The sequence below is a fragment of the Onychostoma macrolepis genome, chromosome 02 (genome assembly GCF_012432095.1).
Source record: "Onychostoma macrolepis isolate SWU-2019 chromosome 02, ASM1243209v1, whole genome shotgun sequence".
Classification (NCBI taxonomy): Eukaryota; Metazoa; Chordata; class Actinopteri; order Cypriniformes; family Cyprinidae; genus Onychostoma; species Onychostoma macrolepis.
The window spans coordinates 15,676,255-15,697,460 of NC_081156.1; the positions used below are offsets into that span (position 1 = coordinate 15,676,255).

The 21,206-nt window shown below is 38.1% G+C and overlaps 1 protein-coding gene across 4 annotated transcripts in view; it reads right to left on the reverse strand.

Annotated features, from left to right (window-relative positions):
- Positions 1-21,206, reverse strand: part of fbxl7 (F-box and leucine-rich repeat protein 7) — a 66,815-nt gene continuing 45,609 nt past the window's right edge. For 2 of the 4 annotated variants that reach the window (XM_058745660.1, XM_058745663.1), the window contains exons 3-4: positions 4,362-4,967; positions 4-1,549 (exon numbers count right to left, since the gene is read on the reverse strand). In XM_058745660.1, coding sequence (XP_058601643.1) covers positions 813-1,549; positions 4,362-4,967 — 1,343 coding nt within the window. In that variant the 3' untranslated portion in view covers positions 4-812. Of the gene's footprint in view, positions 1,550-4,361; positions 4,968-9,515; positions 9,692-21,206 lie in introns of those variants that run through there. The other 2 variants (XM_058745669.1, XM_058745675.1) reach the window with 2 other exon arrangements.

The window sequence follows — 21,206 nt, forward strand, 5'->3', positions numbered from 1 at the left end:
AATAATTACTGTATTTGCATTACTGTAAGGGGTAGGTTTAGGGTTGGGGTAGGTGTAGATGTAGATGTTAATAAACCATAATTAGACCGGTAGCATTTTTCGTTGTCGAATTGTACTACCTACTGTTTTAATGGGAGGTAACCAAATCTGACAGGATAGCACAAAGTGAAAGAACACCGGCTAATGCAGGTTAGCCAATTAAAAGCAGACATTATGATTTTGTTTAATATGGCTTAGACCTCTTTATTCCACTGTGGTCTTCCATTTGTTAAACACCTGAAAAAGCCTTATTGACCATTACAAAGGTGAACGTCACAGCAAAATGGCACTGTTTGGTAATATTCCTGGGCAATGAAACCAAGATAGAAACCAAGCTATTACAAGGCTTACATGATGAAACAAAGCAAAACATTCATAACAGAGATATCAAATGTAAACAAAAACAACAACAACAACAACAAAAAACAAACCATGGACCACCTTAGTTCTGCAAAACATGTCTAGTTTCTTTTCTGGTTAACGTCAAATCATGTAATCCTCTACGTGCCAACAAATTGCATTCATTATGAAATTTACATGTTACACGTAATACAATCTGACATAGACAAGATGAGTAATCAAAAATATATAAGTGAATAAAAATATAAATAAATGGATTAAAAAAAAGTTAAGATTCCTCCCAACCATGCAAATTAAATACAGAGGTGCAGCAGTGCAAATCTCCGCTGTGTTGTCTAGCAGAGACGTCACCGGCCCGGGTCAAAAGAGATTATCTTCTCAAATCCGTCCACACAATCCCATGCGTGCAGCTCTCAGAAAAAGGCTGGATTGGTGTGTTCAATGACGCAGCGTTTGCAGTGACGCTTGACAAAGCGCAGCGCCTCCAGTGGCACGTCACAGTCCTGTACATTCAGCAGCTGAAGGTCGAAGCAGTTGGCCGCCACCACCTGCAGCCCACGGCCCGAGATGCTCTCGCACGACTTCAGACTCAGTCTCTTCAGGTTGAACGAGTTTAGTGCAAGCTGCTCCAGGCCGGCGTCTGACACCAGCGGGCACTTCCCGATGTCCAGGGACTTGAGCTTGAGGCAGTTCTTGGCAAGGTGCTCGATGCCGTGGTCCGTCAGTCCCTCACAGCCACGAGCGTTCAGGTAACGCAGTCTGTTGCAGTATTTGGCTATGTAGCGCACGCCTACGTCTGTGATGCGGCCGCAGTGCGCTATGCTGAGGTAGCGCAGGCGGCCCTCTAGTTTGGCGATCTCCCGCAGGCCAAAGTCACTGATGAAGCGGCAGTCGCTGACGCTGAGCTCCCGCACGGACGGGCAGTAGATGACTAAGAAGCGCAGGCCCTCGTCGGTCAGGCGCACGCAGCGCCGCAGGTAGAGGTGGGTGAGCTGAGTGCAGTGGGCGGCAATGGTGTGCAGGCCTTCGTCTTCCAGAGCAAAACAGTCAGTCATGTCAAGATAGCGGATGGAGATCTGCTGCCCATGAAGAGGGGAGAGTTTGACGGACACGTCCCGTGTCAGGCTGATGCAAGTCACCTTAGAGCACCCTGCAGAGTACAAAGACAGAATTATAGAAAAATGTTACGTCATCTGTTTTAACGGCACACACAATATGTAGAATTCAGAACCCGATTTAAAAAATTTACCAAAACTTTGTATTTAAAGATGAAGTGTGTGCTTCTAGCATTATCAAATTAACTAGCATACATAATGATAAATAATGTTTATACAATTAATATATAGATACTATGTATTATTTATATAATTTTATTTAGATTGTATAATATTCTTATATATTTTTAAATAATGATATTATAAGAGGCAAGATATATATTTGATATAATATATAATATATCAATATACATGCTTTTATAAAAATATATTATTTGATATCAGCTTGCATAATTTCACATCCAGACACTCAAATATATTTATATTTATACTAAAAAAAAATACTAAAAAAGATGTAGCCCCTCTAATAATGTTTTTTTAAAAATATATTTATATTAAAATCTGCCTGGATATGGAAGTATGCTCTCATAAGTGCATAATATACATTCTCTATAAATATCATACTGTATATATAACTGTATATATATAATACATTTTTTGTATCTTTTAACCTTTTTGGAGCACCCGTACTTTTTTCTTTTTTCTTCTTATTTGAGAACCATATGCGTTCTAATTTTCTTAGAAAAAAAAAAAAAACGTATAATTGTCTCTGCATATTAAGTTGACACAGGAGAAAGTATTTTAACAAAAAATATGCATTTCAGCTTTAAACTACATCTTTGAAGATAAATTATAGGGATTGTTTTGACGATTATGAAAAAGAAGAATCCCAAAACATTTCTTCAGAACCATGTGTATGTGATGATTTTTATTCCCAAAAGACTGAAGACTTTTTCATGTCAGATGCACATGAAAAGAAATACCAAATGTTTGCCTTTAGATCTGTTTGTACAGAAATCACAGAAGAAAGTCTAGATGTGAAACACGCCATCTGAGAAATGTATCTATCTACTCTGCTGTCTGGTCTTCACCTCTGTCATCTGATTTAACTTATGAAACACCAACATCAGACAAACAAAAGCTTTTACAGTAGAAATAGCTGAAGCTGAAGGTTATTGCAGAATATCTGAAGAACATGAAAATGGCAGCGGAGGGTTTGATCTAAACCTTGGAGAGACATCTGAAATGAGTTATATCAGGAGGAGTGGGGGATGGGATCTCCCCGCGTCTCCTTTAGGAGCACATTGAGAATGCAGAGCTCCAGTCCAACGGCAGAGGGACCCCAGTCGGACCCCTGCACTCACACAGGAAAAACAATATGCTCCAACAGGAAGTGCAGCGCAGGAAGTTGGAAATAAAACACCAGGGAAGGGACTTGAGGACATGAGGAGAAGGAGTATTATTTTCTGACATTCTCATTCACGAAGTCCTAAATTATAAACTTCTATATGGTCCTCTGTGAAATATAATGCTTCTAAGAAAACTGAAAAGAAAAACGGATAAAAGGTTGCCAGGAAAAGTCATTAAAAACATGAACAGAAAAAGCTATATAAATATAACATAATATAATATATACTGGACAAGTGGACAAATATTAATATAAAAGCTATTTAAAGTTATATGCACATTAAATAGTCTACCTTTATAGCAATACATTTTATACAAACGACAATTGATCATTGATTCTCTAAATTAGGGTAGCAGATTTTCCCTAAGCACCTTAAAGTCAGAGGTCCTGGTTCTGCTTGGGCTTATGTTTCTTTTGGGAAGTATAGAGAATGCCAAAGCTATTAATACCTTTTCCAGCTTTTCCAAGAGGAAGTCCTGGACATTTCAGAATAATCTCTGTGAGAAAAAAAAAAGACTCGACTGTCTTCTGTGCTGGACAACAAAGCAGGTGAAGCACAGGCTGTTTGGCTCTGAGTCAGGAAGTCATTTATACAGCTGAATAAAAATCCTTCTGTGTTTTCAGAGAGTTTGTAGACCAACACAGCTACATTACTGACATGTTTTGTTGAGAATGTCAAATTGAATATAACTGTGTTAGTACAGACTCAAATACTTCATTATTTCTGCTTTTTATGCCAAATGTTAAACCACTGGTTCTCAACTGGGTCACAGGTCTGCTCTGGTAGTGAACCGCAGGGGAAAATCTGAGATGAATGAAAATTATATAATTCATCTGTAGTTTCTCATCCTTGAAAACATGAACAAAACTACACTGATAAAAAAAAAAAAAAAGATGAAAGATGATGAAAGAATGAAAGATTAATGGAATTCAATTTAAAAAAAAAATCATTTCTACTTAAAACAATCCATGTCTAATTCAATGTGGTGCTGTTCTTTGTTATTAATTGTGAAATATACTAGCGATCTCGGAGTAAAATTTTTTTAGTGGTCACAAGGTAAAAGAAACAACCCAGTCTAGATTAAATCCGGGTTCACTTGCAATGAAGATAAACATAGTCTGTGCCAACCACAATTTGATATGTGCAGTGAATTATTGGCTGCCAAGACCATAAGACCACTGAAATTCAAGAGACTTTCAGAAACCAAAATTGGTCAATTTTCCTGTTCCGACTAGATCAGGAATAATTTAAATAATTTTGCATACTGTTGGGCCTATGCAGCGCATATTGTGTCATGTAGATACAAACATTTTTACAATAAACAAATCTGATGCTATTTTGGGAAGCCACTTTAAACATAAAATCTGGGTTCTGAAGCAAAACCAGTCGAAATAATTAAAGATTAAAATGTACAACTGTATATTAATCATTAAATAACTTCTGATTGGCAGATAAATACAAATAATACAACCAAACATTATCACCCAAGATGAATTACCTGAAACATCCAGGTGTTCCAGGTTGGGGCAGCGTGACACCACCTCAAACACGGCCTCATTGGACACGTTGTAACAGCCGGCCACCTCTAAGCAACGCAGTTCTGGGCAGCACTGTGCCACCGTGTACAGTCCTCGATCAGTCAACCTCCGACAGCCGCTGACCACCACCGTCTCCAGGGTGAGACACACATTGGGGGTGTCCTGGCACAGTCTGCGAGTGAGAACCCGAAGCGCACGGTCCACGTGAAGCACGTCTCCTGTCAGACGAATAGTCCTCCATAAACGCGGGTCCCACGCCAAGTTGTACCAGCGGCGGCAAACACGGGCGCACCGACACAGCTGGTTAGTGGGCAGATGGGTGAAGATCTGCAGGAAAGCATGGTCAGGAAGGATGTCGATGGGCGCCCCCTGCTGGTCTCTCGGCTGTCGCAGACTCCTTTGCGGATGGGTGAGGGAAGTGGGTGGCGTGTGGACCATGGCGATGGTTTCAGTGCCGAACGTGGAGGAAGACGTGGAGGAGCCATTAAGCACGCCTGGAGATGAACGAGGCGGCAAAATCAGAGCCGGACTTGGCGTACTCACTGTTCGCATGCTAAGGTCCGAGTCTGGGAAGAGGGAAAATTGAAAAACAGATAGGAAAGGAATAGAGAGAAAGACAAGAACACACTGTGATATTGCACTCAAACCATTCTGAGAACATCATTATGTAACACAGACAAGTTGTTGAAATAATGTAAACAAATCGCAGTCTTTCCTTTCCAAATCATTTCCTCAGCTAATGCATTGTCTTTCTGTACAAGCGATGCCCTTGGCTCCATCCCGCAATGATGACTGAGGTAGAAAGTGTTTCATAGCTTTAAGAAAAATTACTCTGGCAGGCTTGTTGAGATCTAGCATGTACACACGGCCTGCAAAAACCATATTCACATACTAATCTCCCGTGAATTTCCTCCTGGCCCGATCCATGCCTAATATCACTGAACCTCCATATAATGTATCAGGCCTTATTTAGTCCTTCCCAAACCATCAGGGCAGTAATGACTGGATGAGGATCAAGGGTTACCAAACTTTTATTATTCCATTTGATTAAACTGCAAGCTGCTTAACCGCAATATGTATTGTTCAGCAGAACTCAAGCCATAAGTCTGTTATTTCCATTCATTTATGGGCATGATGACCCCATTGTTCCCTTTGACATATGTTTTAGTCTCCTACAGTTTCACAGTGTGCTGTGTTGAGTAATGGGACACAGCAGCACATGATCATATCCCATTTATGCTTCCACAGATGAGAATATGAGAGCCAGCAAGCTGGCACACTGATGGATCAGTCTTCAAGCACCTCTGAGAAGATCACATCTCCATAACATCAGGAGGTGTTCAAGCCCACTGATCAACAAAGAAAAAGGGAAATTTCAGTTCCGATTAAATATTAGGAAAAAAGTGTGACTCCACAGCCAATTTCTATTCTATTCTATTCTATTCTATTCTATTCTATTCTATTCTATTCTATTCTATTCTAGAAATTGTAATTTCAATAAGTCAATCGACATCAGTTCTTGCCAAAGCTGTGTTACACAGACTTTTCAGTCTTTTTTTCAGTCACAGCATGAATCTCTAAAATACTTGGCCTTTACTAAACTATATTAAACAAATTTCATTCATTTTCAAAAAACGACTGGAAAATGCGTAATGTTTATCTTTAGGTAGCTATATATATTCATATAAACAACCCATATAACAAAAATATGTTCCAAGAACATTTCGCTAACTTTCACATTAAGTTATGAATAAGCATATTTCTGAATGTTCCCAAAACATTCAAAATGCCCGTTTTTTGAAAAAAAATTTAAAAGTGTGTTTTTTGTTTTGCTTTTTGTTTATGTGCATGTTAAGGGAATACTCCATTTTATAATTTTGTAAACATTATGGGAACATTACTTTTTAATGTTCTCTAAATATTCTGAAACAAGTAGTAATGTTTAAAAAAATGTTAGGTGAATCGCCAACTAAAACCTTTCAGGAAAAAAAAAATCCATCCCAAAACATTCCATGAACAATGTTTTTGTTCTAACGTTTTAAGAACATTACTACAGACAAGATCATTTAAAATGAATGTTCTATTGAAATTACTGGAATAATGTTTGTACATAATTTTGAGAGAACCTTGCCAGAATGTTCCCTGTTAGCTGGGAACCAGCTAATCTCATGGTCAGTTCTAAGCTGTGTGTGTTTGATTCATTACAAAGATGCAACTCATTACAATCATTCGTTCAGGATCCGGACTATATTTTGAGCTGCATGGTTCTCATTTCCTAAAAAGAACCGCTCTTTAAAGAAAATTCGTTCTGGAATCACACTATACTGACTGTGTTGAATGTTTGTGATTCGTTCAAAAGAACCGGATCATAAATGTCATTCATTCGGGAATCAGACTACACTGGTCGCACTCTTTATTTTACACTCTATAGATTAAGTACCGTTGTTTTAGTATTTCAGTACATATCAGTATAATCAGCGTAAAAATGCATTACATTTAATTTTGGTATTTAAAAAAAAAAAGATTTTCTTTAGGACCGGTTATTCTCTTCAATAAAAGAGTAAATACAAAATCCTCTAAGAAAAAAACAGCATGGACAAAACCCCCATACAACTCAAAGTGCCAGAAGGGAATATAGAGAGTGAGACATTTAGCTTGGATTGAATGGCTACAGCCACCACATTCACAAACTTAGTACTCTGAGCAGCCAAAGTCCCTTAATGTTATGGGGAGTCACTACAGTTGGCAGAAGAAGCAGAAGCCAATTACGTTTTAATGTCACCACTAGAGACGAAGAATTGGAAATGGCCTTGCAGGCTGGCACTGAGCCCTGACTCACACGCTAGATTACTGCCCTCACTACCAGCTGAATTACACTGCCATGAGGAGACGCTATTCCCTTGCATAGCTAATACAAAACATCAGCCTCTAATTGAACAAACAGTAGGAGGAGCTAGTGCTGGTCATTTTCAAAGCAGTAATCGCAACCCTGCTGGAAAATCCAGCTTAAACCAGTAGCTGATTTGACATGGTTTAATTTATGGTCATTAGCTGGTTCAAACTGGTTGATCAGCCACAGTATTAGCTGGCCAAACTGGTTTTGACCTGGACTTTACTGCTGTCTTATCAGTTGCTTCTATTTTGCATTTTGCATGTAATTTTTTAAATACATTTCGGATTTGCTTTTGTTTTATTGACAACAGCACTCAATAACTCCATATCTCAAACCAGATGATCAAGTTTTCCAGCTATTTTAAATGAATAATCCAATAAGCATCAAGAGCATTTGACTATTTGTCCATTCACGTGATTAGTGTCACTATGTATGTTGCTTGCCATAAATGAGTTCATGTCCGAAAGTTGTTCATGGGTTTTAACCACCAAGGCATGTCTTGCTCAATTCATCTTGCTAAATGGTAGAAGTGTAAAGTTGCCTATTGTCAGAACTCAACAGGAGGCTTAAAGAAAATTTCCTGAGTTTATACACTCAAATACATAATTTTTTGTTTCGACAGACTGAATAAACAGTAAAGCAGCAACTGCAATCAGGGTGCCAGTGTCTGTTTCACACATTCATAATAATGCATTACTCAAGCACACCATGGGATTTCAGCAGCTTAAAGCTCTGTGGACTGAGGGCTGGAGAGCGGCCGCGCTGATACTGAAGTGTGTCAGGCTGCTAAGAACAGGATTAAAAATCTACTAATCCTCCATTAGTTTTAAATCAATGACCAAAAACATATGGAGAAACCCTCTTCTGGTGCTTCATTTTCTTACGATCCTTCTTGAATATACATTGTTTGGCCTTAAAGAATCCACGAGTTTCTAGAACTCTCCCTTTTAGCCTCCAAGTTTTATTTGCTTCAGTTATTTTCTTCTAAATCCCCCAAAACTTCTGGTTTAAAGGAGTAACTTTGCCAAATTTAACCCAAAACCACATATAATGCCACAGGAGCCATAATTACCTCAAGCCACGAATTGTATCTCATTATTGCATTTATTTTAAGACTGTTCCATGCCTGTTCTGGTTGCAATCTAATAAAATGAGGTGAAAACATGAAACTTGAAGCTAAACTAAAATGTCATTAATATCAATATACAACTTAAAAGTTCTTTCCTACAAATCATTGGAAGTCGAACGTTGAAAAATGTGAAATGCCTCTGTGCCGTTTGTTTGAATGGTTCAGGGGTTGTCTTTTTCCTCTTTTTAGCAGAGAGGTGAAGTCCATGAATAGTGCATAATAGACTGTGGATTGGTATTCCAGGCAGGTGTAATGAGGGTCTAGGACATAAAACTACTCCAGAGACAAGATGCCAACAAGCCTTTTAAATCCACTGACAAATGCCTGCTCTGACAAAAGTAAAAAAAAAAAAAAAAAAAAAAATGCATACAAAAACAAAGCCTCCAGTGTTTCAAAGCAAAAGAACCCTGTTTAAATAGGCCTGTTTTAAATCAGGTTTGCAACCCAAGTAACACAGTTTACCTTCCCAGCATTTCTTTCAAATCTTGAATCAAAGATACCAGGGAGCTGGAAGAACCCTTGTGTCTTTCTAAACTCTTCTCATCCATACAGTGAAACTGAATGGGGTCCAATCTACACTGGACCGCACTGACTGTCACTGAATGTCCAAAAAACACCAAGACATTTTTTAAATTATCTTCTTTTGTGCTTCTTTTTTTTATTTGGGGAGAACTATCCCTTTTAAGGCTAAAAAAAAAAAAAATCAACAACAACCTAATTTCAACATGGACTGTATTAAATTTGAGGGCCCACAAACAAAAACAATTGTTAAGCCCCCCATCTCTATTACGAGCCCTAATAAAAATCTGAATCATCAGGAATTCAAGTTTCAGCTGCAACATTCAAATAACACAAACAATTTCCAAACATTAACCAAACACAGCATTTTTGTGACCCATTCAACAAAACTCTGCCAAAGCTCTACCACAAAGCATGCAGTTGAACTTCCCCAAAAGATTGAGAGCAAATGTTCAATATCAGGTTGAGCTGTCTAGTCTTCTCATCGCCTGGCATTGAGATAGGTGTAGGTAAAGACCTTTAAACACACAGACCTAAAAATGACAGACGAGAACGTGAGGAATGCCATTTTACCCTGTAGCTCACTTAAGCAAAGCCTGCTGTGAACTCTCAGACTCGTCACTCCTCCAGCTGTTCAGCATCCCATCACTCACTGACCTCTGAACAATGTCATGCGGGAATGTTTTCCTGCACACCTCTATAATCCGAGACGGTGCTGCTCATGTGGCCCGTACAAGCATTGTTAATTGCACAGCTGTCAGCTCTGGGATTGATTAGTTGTTCCTGTTACAAAAGCTTCCTGCTGTTGAACTTTAAGACCTTTATTCATACATACTTCATAGTCTGCTTCTGAATAATCAAATCTGATCTCAAGGAAATGCTATGTTCTCATAGAACTAACTCTTTTTGAAAACACCGAATGGAAAAACAGCCAGAAACGGAGGGGTTGGAGGGACTCACGCTTACAAATTTGACAACAAAAGTCGTGTTTCATCTCAGGAGTGTTCCAGGGGTAATTGCTCGCAAATATGCCTAATGCAGATTGGTGCTTATCTTAAGACAGGACCCTTTAACTATAATCTTGGTCGAAATCTTCAACCTTTTGAAGGATGAAAATGAGATGTTTGGAGTTAGGGCCAGCTTCTATGTTTTGAGCAAACTCCAAAGGGTCTGGAGTGGAGGTGAACAGGAGGTCAGGCCCACTCACTCCTGTTGTTTACTCATGCACAGATGACTGCACAGCTCCACACAGGCCACTATCAGGGGAATCACCTCTAGCCAAAACCAAAAATTCGGCTCCGGCAGTTGCGTTAAACACGCAGTGCAGATTTCAGAACTGCAAACGCCACATCAATCAAAGTTGCAAATATGTTGTTATATAATCCATCATATCTACATTACGTTGAAAAATCCAAAATCTATTTTCTTTCTACCCCCACTTTTTCCAAAAAAGGCTACCTGATATTAGAGTACATGAAGAGCAAATTCAGAAATTTCTCTTCCCAGTATAAAGCATCCTGTGATCCGTCCATTCCAGTTTTTCAATTTTATTCTTATTGGTGAGAAAAGCCCCACTCCAAATACATTTCACAGCAATGCTGTCACCGCTCCCCTGTAAAGCGTGTTTTTTTTATTTTTATCATGAGTGTCTGGATACAAGATGGAGTGAAATCATGTTTGTTCGATTTATGCACAGTTGCAAAGAGGAGTGTGTCCTATTCTGAATTGAGGATGTCTTTTAATTTCCAATTTCTGCATTTGTATTGCGGTAGCAAACAGGAAGCAGAATTAAATTCAATTTAAAGAAAGAAAAAATATGTATAGGTCTTTTATAGGCCATATATTTTATAATATTTTATATGATACAATATAAAATATATGTCAATATATATTTCAATTAAAATGTACATTAATATAATTTATATAAATTATATTTGGTGTCAGCAAGATGAAAGGGTCAGAATGATTTCTGAAGAATCATGTGACACTAAAGACTGTAGTTGTAGCTGCTGAAACTTCAGCTTTTCCACTACAGAAATAAATGACATTTTAAAAAACAAAATGTCAAAAACAAAAAAAAAACCATGACACAAATAAATGCAGCTTTTGTGAGCATAACAGACCTCTTTCAAAAGCATAAGATATGACAGACCTCAAACTGTTTGTGTATGCGTGTGTTTGTGAACATATTAACTCTTTCCCCGCCAGCATTTTTTTTTTTTTTTTTTTAAGGTTGCCAGCCGCCAGCATTTTTGATAATTTTTAAGAAATGTTCATGGCATCCAGATGATTTTGTTGAATGAATATCTGAACATAGAATAAAAAAATACTCTGCTTATAAACAACACAAAACAAAACAAAAAATGTTTTATTCTAGCTTCATGTAATCTTTTTTTCAACATTTGAATGTGGGTAAATTTCATGAAAAACAACATTTTGAACTAAAGGTGAGAAAATTTTATTTTTGTAAATAGATCAGATTCAGAACGATAGATCACAATAGATCACTTCCATGAACACCCCTAAAGCTTACACAGTCCTATACCAGTTCCTGGATCATCATTTCATTCTGTAACATTACGTAGTTTTGATTTATATAACGATTAATGTTTGATGACCGTGTCATTTTACATATGCATCTGCTTACATATGTGATCGCTTGCTTCTGCTCCTTCTTTGCCGTGTTTTTTTAAAGATTTATTTTTTGCATTTATTTGATAGACAGTGGTTAGACAGGACATGAATGTGAAATGAGAGAGAGGGGACGGGATCAGGAAATGTCTGCGAGCCAGGCCTCGAACACAGGACGTCTGAAGCACTACAGCGCAACATGACGACACGCTGCCCACGAGGCTATCGGTGTCGACTTCTTTTACGTGTTTTGATCCAGACATTCAATACTCTTTCAGAAGATGCGTAATAGTGTCTTCGACTGTGCACCAATGAAAACACAGAAAGTTGGAAAATTCGTCAATGGCGGAGAAAGAGTTAATCATATTCAATAAAATACCTTTTGACCAGGGTGGGGAAAAACTTGCTAACTCAATCAAAATACCAAGTAATAAACAGAAAGGGATCCAATATCGTTCACTCTCTCTTTTGAGGGCCTGTAACATGTTACTCTCAGAATGGAACTCTTTTGTGATTTTATTTGGAGAGAAAACACAGATGCTCTAATATAAAAAAGCTTCTCAAATAATGCAGTTCGCATTCTCACACTCTTGCAGTTCAGTTTCATGACCTCAGGTCTCCAATCTCACCATTGTTTTAGTTCAAAGAAACAAAAATTGATGTCTTCAGATGTGTCTCTTCCACTTTGACACCAAGTGTGACCTCTGGCAGCAGACAGTAATCTGATCTCACATCGCAACCCCGGGAACTTGTAACATTGTGGTTTCAGGGGCCAGAGACCCTCGTTGCTGGACTTTGATTCCGCTAAACTTCCTTTCTTAAGTGTCAGAACTATTAAGCTCAAACGTCACACCAAGAAATGAAATAATCATAAATGTATAAGTACTAGGGTACATGACAGCAGAGGGGGTTCTTTCCATCTGCAGCAGCAGCATTTGAGTCGTTCAGAGGTTGTTGACAGACCTGGCACTCCTTGCGCTTGGCTCATCTGTCAGTCTAACCACAGTTCCTGACAGACGCTGGTATTGCATGTGTCTCAGCTGTGCCCCTTCCAGCTTCCAGAGGGGCATCTTGTTTTGATTAAAATGCCTTCGGAGCTTCTCATGCGAGATTCTGGGGCTCTGCACCGTTTGTGCGTTTAAGAGCAGCTGTGCTCATGCACTACCAGTGAACACATGGACTAATCACTCACATTACCCCTCTTTATTCTGACACTAACTTGTATATTAATAAGCAATTTATATGTGTTCTGCATTATCCAGCATGTCAAAAATTTTTTGCACAGTTCAAAAGTTGCTTTAAAGTTTACCATCTTAAGCAGTATCAGGTATCAAATTATTAGGTGCAGAAAAACATGTTCAGTTCCGGCATCAGCATTTTTTAATTTATTGCGTGTATTTATTCATAACAGTATCTGAGGAGTCAAACCACCGCATCTCTTTGATGTTTTCACTCTCTAATTATCATATTATAAAGAAGTGAAGTAACCATGTCACCATAAATATTGTTCTAGAAATATTCCTCCTTATGAGTCCAGGATTCATCTTATTTAATCAAAAACATCATAAAGGAAATATTCAAACATCTGGTGTTCAAACCAGGGCTTTGCCACAGTAAAGGAGGCGAAGGAAAGGCATTTCATGTTCCTAACCAGTCTGCCCTGTTCTCATTCACTCCCCTCCCCAGTTTGGAGAGCCTGGCTGGTGATGCATAAAGCAGAGAGGATCTGGAGAAACAGTCTGAAGCCTGATCACCCTCGTCCTGGCCTGGGCCCCCTTACACAAATTAACCACATGTACACTCTGCCTGCACACAAATTTCTACATTAGCAGATGACGTCCAGAGAAAATTAAATACAAGGAACCGTGTGCAAGGCAAAGACAATGGAACATTTTTTGAGTGGTTCCACAAGATCACGGAGATGAAGTTTCTACACAAATACATCTTTAAATGGGTCTTTTGGCAGAGGATTAACAGATTAGGTAAAATCTAAGAAACTAGTCATACTGAATTGTGATTGGCTGGCCCACTAAGCAACCAAATCTCACAGTGGCTGTCAGATGCCAGGCTGGACACGAATGATCCCTATGCCTTATACATGAAAAGCAGCCAAAGCATTTGGCCTCAAAGCTCATTATTCACAGATTCTTATTAGTGCTACGCTGATCTAATCTCCAAAACCTAAAATAGCTAATCTGCAGACTGGGCCACGCATTTCGTGGCTAAATGGAAACATACTGTTAATCCAGAAAAAGACTGGAGTACTTCTACAGAGTTCCTGTCATAGTCTGGATGAAATATTACAAGTTATCTGTCTTCCACCAACCCATTCCATACATGTGGATGGAAAGGGATGTTTTGTTTTGGTAATGGTAACCAAAACCATTCTTCAAAATATCTTCATTTGTGCTCCACAGGGGACAGAAAGTCATACATGTTTGGAACAGCATAAATGATGAAATAATTTTCATTTTTGAATAAATTATCTACTTCCTAATGGGAAAGTTCACCCCAAAAAAAAAACATTCATTGTATGGACACACAAAAAACACTGACACATTTTTCAAAATTTCTTATTTTATGTTTCAGAAATAATAAAAAAGAAGTACTGGTTTTGGGGCGAGTAAATGGTGACAGAATTTTAAATTCTCAATGGCAATCATTTTTAAAGGAGACCTATTATGCCGCTTTTTACAAGATGTAATATAAATCTCAGGTGTGCCCAGAATGTGTCTTTACAGCTCGTTCTTCAGAGACTCTGCCAAAAAACATCTGTTTGGTTTTGATTATCATGTCTATCACACTGAAATCATGCACTTTAAACTATTTTTGTTTAAACTTCTGATTTACTGTTTTCTGAGTGCACACATCTGAAGCACGCGCACAGAAAGCGGCTGTCACATGGCATGTGAGTTCTCTTTCATGACTTATTGCGCTTAAACTATCAAATACCAACAAGTTTATGTTAAAAACAAATATGAGTTACAAAAACTGTCGGTTATGTCTGTGAAGGTAAACGCTGGGAAAGAAATTGCATGTTTATATTAGATCTGTGTGGCAGCAGCAATATACAGTAAATAAATCAATAAATCCACTGCTCTCGTCTCCTCTGAGGCTGGGACTCTAAACAGTGTTCTGTGCTCATCAGTGCAGCCAAAGACAGAACAGTTAGCATGCTTTGTTCAAACTTCTGCCATGGCGTTAGAACTGGTACACTGTTGTCGCTTGCGAAAACACAATGGTGGCCCCGTGGGTGGAAACGTGCAGATTAAAGGGCGGTAATATTATAATAAAAACCCCTTTCTACATCATGGAGGGAGTGAAATCGTTTTTCACAAGCTTGCAGAGAAAGGCTTACCAAAAACAAATTACTGGGTTGTTCTTTTTCACGTTTTCTGGGTTGGTAGATACACCAGGGACCCGATTATAGCACTTTTAAAAGGAAAAAAGTCAAAAAATTTTATTCATAAATACATTTTATTCATATTTTTATTCCTCAAATAACCAAAAAGTTGAAAGGATTCCAATATTATATGAAAGGATTCCAATATTATTACACATTCATTCTGGAGATCGTGCTTCTTATAAAGCAGCTCCTGGCCTCCTAAAAGGAAGCAATGACCTCATCAGAGAAGTTGGGGCACAATGGAAATAACTGCCTACTGACTTCCTGTTCTCTCAACTGCTCCCCATTACAGGAAACAACCGTGAGAGACAACGGTCTCTATACTCCAAGTGCATTCCACAAATACACATGCTAGTGATGCAGAATGACAAATGCTGATGATTCTCCTTTCTGCCATTTTTACTGGAAATGACAATTGCACAAAAGACTTTAGATAAGCCATTTTAGAGCACAGTAGTCATGCTACCACACCTACATTCCCATAATGGTAGTCCTGAAGTAAAAGATGGCAGACTGGGTATCTGCATGAATGCCACACCAAAGCACCACACCATCAAACTGGTCCAGCGGGGGTCTTGTTTATTCTTTCTCCACATAAGCGAAGCATCCTTCTCCTCTCAACTCCCTCACATAACTACATGTCACTAATCAGGGGTGCGCTGCGGTCGCTGTAATCATCCTGTCATTTGGCATGAAAGCTCAAGTCTTTTGAAGAGCTTACAAGAGTTTAAAGTAGCTGGCCCAGAATCCTCCAACACGTTCATAACTGATTTGAGGCTCTTCACGAGTGGTCAGCTTTCCTTGTACTTTACGTATTGAGAAATTTGAAAATCTCTCTTTGAATAAAAGACAAACAAACAAAAAAGTAATCCTCTCATGAATGCGTGTTGAAGACTGACACGGAAGAGAAGAAATTGTTGAATAGAGTCGTTATTTTTGTTATCTTTGCGCAAAAAAATTATCCTGATGCCACATGGACTATTTTAACTATGTCTTTACTACCTTTATGGGCCTTGAACGTGGTAGTTGCATTGTTGTCTATGGAGGGTCAGAAAGCTCTCAGATTTAATCAAAAATATCCTAATTTATGTTCAGAAGATGAACGAAGGTCTTACGGGTTTGGAACGACATGAGGGTGAGTAATTAATGATAGGATTTTCATTTTTGGTTGAACTATCCCTATAAAAGTTCTTTTTTAAAATCTGTTTTTAAAAAACATAGATAATTTAATACATAAAATAAAATAATAAATAATAATAATTTGTGGTCGACTAATATGGATTTTTGATGGACGATATTTTAGAGAGTAGGGTGGCTGATGACTGATCATCATGAATATGAGATTGCAGCAAACTGGATATAGTGCAGCATTTAAAGTTTGTTGACTGCAGATGTCCAGTGACAGCTGAACTCTCCTATACACATCTAATTCACACGGACCAACTGTTTTACACAGAGTATACATTTTTTATGCTTTTTGAAAGTACTTTTTTATTAATTTTTTATGTCTACAAATGCACATTTCCGAATATCTCACAGCTGAATTTGTATTTGCTGAATGCCGACAATAGATGAGAAAGTATCACTGAAAAAAATGATACTAAATTTCTTTAAGGTAAGTGGTTGCAAAAAATTTATTTTAGAAAATAAAAAATAAAAATATGTTGAAAGTTAGTCAACTATATTGTTTTATTTAAATATCTAAAATAAATTGATTGCAACCACTTACCTTAAAAAAATTAAATTAATCATTTTTTTCAGTGATCTAGAAAAGCATATATATCAGAAAAGTGTATATTTGTATAAAAGCTCTATGTTATAATTAATTAGTTAAAACTTTTAAATAGAGACAGTAAACTAATGAAGACGAGAATGGGAGCTCCGTGCATTCAGGCACTGGCATTCACATATTGGCCGAACAGTTACAAATGATAGGCTTAAAAATTTATGTTGAAAATTATTATTTGTTTTGCAGACAGTACATTATAATGGGACACCTAAATTTAGCATTTAATGCATGTTTATTAAAATATATATATATATATATATATATATATATATATTATTTTTAGTGTTTTCAATTTTATTTAAGACATAATAGTATTTATTTTTAGACATAACCGTATAGAATTTTGATATTATTCATATATAGAAAAAATACCCTTTTTTCAGTAGGCCTAACTGAATATAATTAGCAATTATAAATATCATATTAGCCTGAATTTTAATATCTGTTCATCCCTATTGAGTTCATTGCGCTTTAGCATGCAAGAACTACCATGTGCACATCTGCCTTTGTATTATTAATGCACTGTATGGGGAAAAATAGCAGTAGAATGACTCAAATATTGAAAACCTGCAGTAATACCATTACCAAACCTCTCTCAGACTTGCAAAGACTTAAGCTCTGTGGAAAGAAAAACAGTGTGGTTGAGTATGGGAATCTTTAAATGCCATGCTCTGCCAAGTGTCTACGGACATCAAATGAATTTCCTCTCTTAAACTTCTACTGCTGAATCTCTGCAGCAGTGAAAACAGGCAGACAAAGAAAATATACCTACAAGCTAAAACCCAAGGCCTGGGATAAATCAGCCCCTGCTCTCCTGCTGCAGGTCCCTCTCACCTCTGCTGTGGCCAAACTCTCTCAAACGGTTTCCTCCTCACGGACATAGAGCTTTGTCATGACACTATGGGCAGCACTTCATCTTATACATCCAAAGGTTAAAACAAAACAGCAGTCCGAATACATCCATATCGTTTTGTTAAACAGCCAAACCTTGTGCTGGGAAGGGTTGCAACACAGACACCTGTGAGACATTTCCCTTGAAAAACAATAATTTTCCTTTTTCTACTGAGCAGCTTTCAACACCACTGGTACTTGGGTGAAGCCAACTAGTGGGAAAAGTTGCCAAATGGAGAAATTAATTTTTCTATAGGCCTCAGTGTCTGAGATGCTTCAAAACCTAGTGAGCTTGCTGCACAAAGCCTACATAGTCATCTGACTTCTGTGGCAGAATACTGTAATAAGTATAAATATACAACACGTTCTCACTCCCAACTCGTCACATATTGAAACTTGGTCAGGACCACTTGGCGTCGCTTTTTGACGCACAGTGTACCCCTTTAGTGTCATTGTTTTGACTTGCAGGGTCCTCCGTTTTTTTTTCAGTTGTTTGTCTTAGTTTAATGGTTTGCATGCATTTGTAAAAAATAGAAATAATTTTATATAAATTTATACTTTCATTGGAGCAAGCCCACTCCTACCCTAATCCTACCCACTTCTGAACAATTTAAAACACGTAACAGTCAAATATAAGTGCAGTCACAGGTATTTATTGCAAAAACTGACCATAAACAAGCAGTATAAAAGCAGTCGGGTTGCATTCCAAGTCATACAAAGTCTTTATGCGAAGAAGAGAGTAAAACATAAGGCATTTCACAACTAAGGCTGACATAAGGCTTCTTCTGGCGGCATTTTTTGAATTTGCGCACAGAGACTGCACACAGGATGAGCTTTACTGCGGACTGAGATGGTGATCGCATCTATTCCTTTCACAAATCAATCGTTTTGCCTCATGATGATAAAATTCCCAGTGCCTTTCGCATCGGCATATTGATGCCAAGGGTTTCTTATTTAAAGCAATGTAGGACCCTGCAAGTCGAAAAATTACGCTACAGGGGTACCTTGAGCATCAAAAAGCGACGTCAAGTGGTCCTGACCAAGCTTCAATATGTGACGAGTTGGGAGTGAGAACATGTTGCAACATACAAGGCACACACATTTAGGAGAAACCGCTTCGTTTTTACTTTAAACGTTTTGTGCACTTTTGTTTTAATTGACAATACAGACATTAAAGAAAGATTTCCATTTTAAATAGAGGCTGTTCTTTTAAAATTTCTATTCATCAAAGAATCCTGAAAAAAAAGAAAATGTATTACCATTTCCATAAAACTTTTAAGCAGCACAGCTGTTTTCAACACTGATAATGAGAATTTCTTGAGCAGCAATTCAGTATATTAGAATAATTTCTGGAGGATCATTAACACTGAAGACTGAAGTAATGATGCTGAAAATTCAGTTTTGCCATCACATGAATAAATTACATTTTAAAATCTATTCAAATAGAAAACATTTATTTTGAAATGTAATAATATTTCACAATATTACTGATTGCATTGTATTTTTGATCAAATAAATGGTAAGCATAAGACTTCATTTAGAAAACATTAAAGGGGTCAAATGATGCGCTTTCAAGTTTTCCTTTTTCTTTGGAGTGTTACAAGCTGTTTGTGCATAGATAAGATCCCTGAAGTTGCAAAGACTAAAGTCTCAAAACCAAAGAGGTACTCTTTATAAAAGTTAAGACTCGACCACGCCCACCTAAAATGGCTCATTCAAACACGCCCCCACATGTCTACATCACTGCGTGGGGAGATTTGCAAAACATTGCCCAAATGTATACGCAGTGAAAGAGGGCGTGATTTTTATTCTCGCTGTAGTATTGTTGCTGCCGCCGGTGCCATGTCCTGGAGACGCTGTGATTCGTTGTGAAAGCAAAACTACTTTGTTTGGGCTTCCAAAAGAGGACACAACTAGAAATCAGTGGTTAAGTTATATTTACAACACTGTTCCAGAACAGTTCAAACCAAATATTCGAGTGTGTGCATCGCATTTTACGGAGGACTATTTCCTGAACCTGGGAGTAGCCTGCCAGCTGTGCTCAAAGGCTGTTTCTATAAAGTGGGGCAATTCCAACTTTGCAAGGACAGTCTGGCGTTTCTGACTCACAGCCTGTAAGTACGTTTTCTTATTTAAAGAATTTGCCACTGACTATTCAAACGCGAGTTTTGAGCAGTGTTGAGTAGCACTTGTTGTTTGTCGTTTCTCCGATCACAAATGCAGACATGGTAATGTTTACGTGGCGCGATGCAACGCGACGCTTAAAAAGACAGTATAAGTCATTATAATCAGTAATTATGTCCCCACTGGATGCAACAAATGCCTCGTTTATAATGGGTTTTATTATTTTTGTGTCGTTGCGCCGGGACAGCATCACAATACGGTACGGGGCGTAACATTTCCGTCTCATGCTTGAGGTATTCGGCCAATCACAACACACTAGATAGCTGGCCAATCAAGGCACGCCTCGCTTCTCAGAATGATGAGCTTTGTAAAAATTGGCGCGTTTCAGAAAGGCAGGGCATAAAGGAGCAACAATAATGTACAGTATGTGGAAAATATGTTTTTTGAACCTTAAACCGCATAAACACATTGCATTACACCAAATACACAAAATAATGTTCTTTTTAGAAACGTCATATGACCCCTTTAACAAATCTTTCCTACCCCAATGGTAGTGTATGTATGCATTATAATAATAAACAATTCTCTAGCTTTGTCCACTATCTTGGATAGATTCACTTAGCATGTTGCAGTGCATTCTGGGATTGCCTTCTTAATGAAGGATACGTGCATATCTGCATTATAATTATTTTCATCATAATTTATGGACACAATGATAAAGCTCAGATCTATCTATTAATGCAAGTCGCCCTGTAATGATTTGTGTGACAGCGCTGAAATAACATGGCCTTTCAGAGTTTTTACAACAATTCTTTTTTTAAATAGTCTAAACACTTTTCCCAAGTTCATAACTCACAATGGGTTTTGCAGGATAATGAAGTCGCAAAAACTTGGAGAAATATAAGCAGCTAAGCAACATCTTTCTCAGATCTTGTTTTATCCATGCCATTAATTCAGCTCTGGACTCGTAAATTTGACTGGCCTTCTCTTGGAAGAGCCGCGGATGAGTTCAAAAGACTGTTACATCTCTTTCCCACCAAAGCTCAAAGTTTAGATGAGGCGTATTATTCAGCACACACTCATGAAGGCCATCTTCCGGGTGGAACTTCACAAATCCTATCGTGTTGCACCGCATACCTCCTTACCAATGACTTCTTCTCCAACACCCACTCTGTGTCATGCCAAAGAAAATTTGTCCAGACCAGGCCGTCCAGAGCTCAGATCATAAAACTTGGACTTGAACTGGAGTCTCGCAGAAGAAGTGCAAACTGAACTGCTCTACAAAGTTCAAATCAGGTGCTTTGTACCTCTAGAGCAAAGACAGGAAATCAAAAGCAAAGCGGGACCTGAACTGACCAAGTAACAGCTGTGAAACTGTTGGCCACAGACTACCTCAGATGTCTGATTTTGATTTTTCATGTCT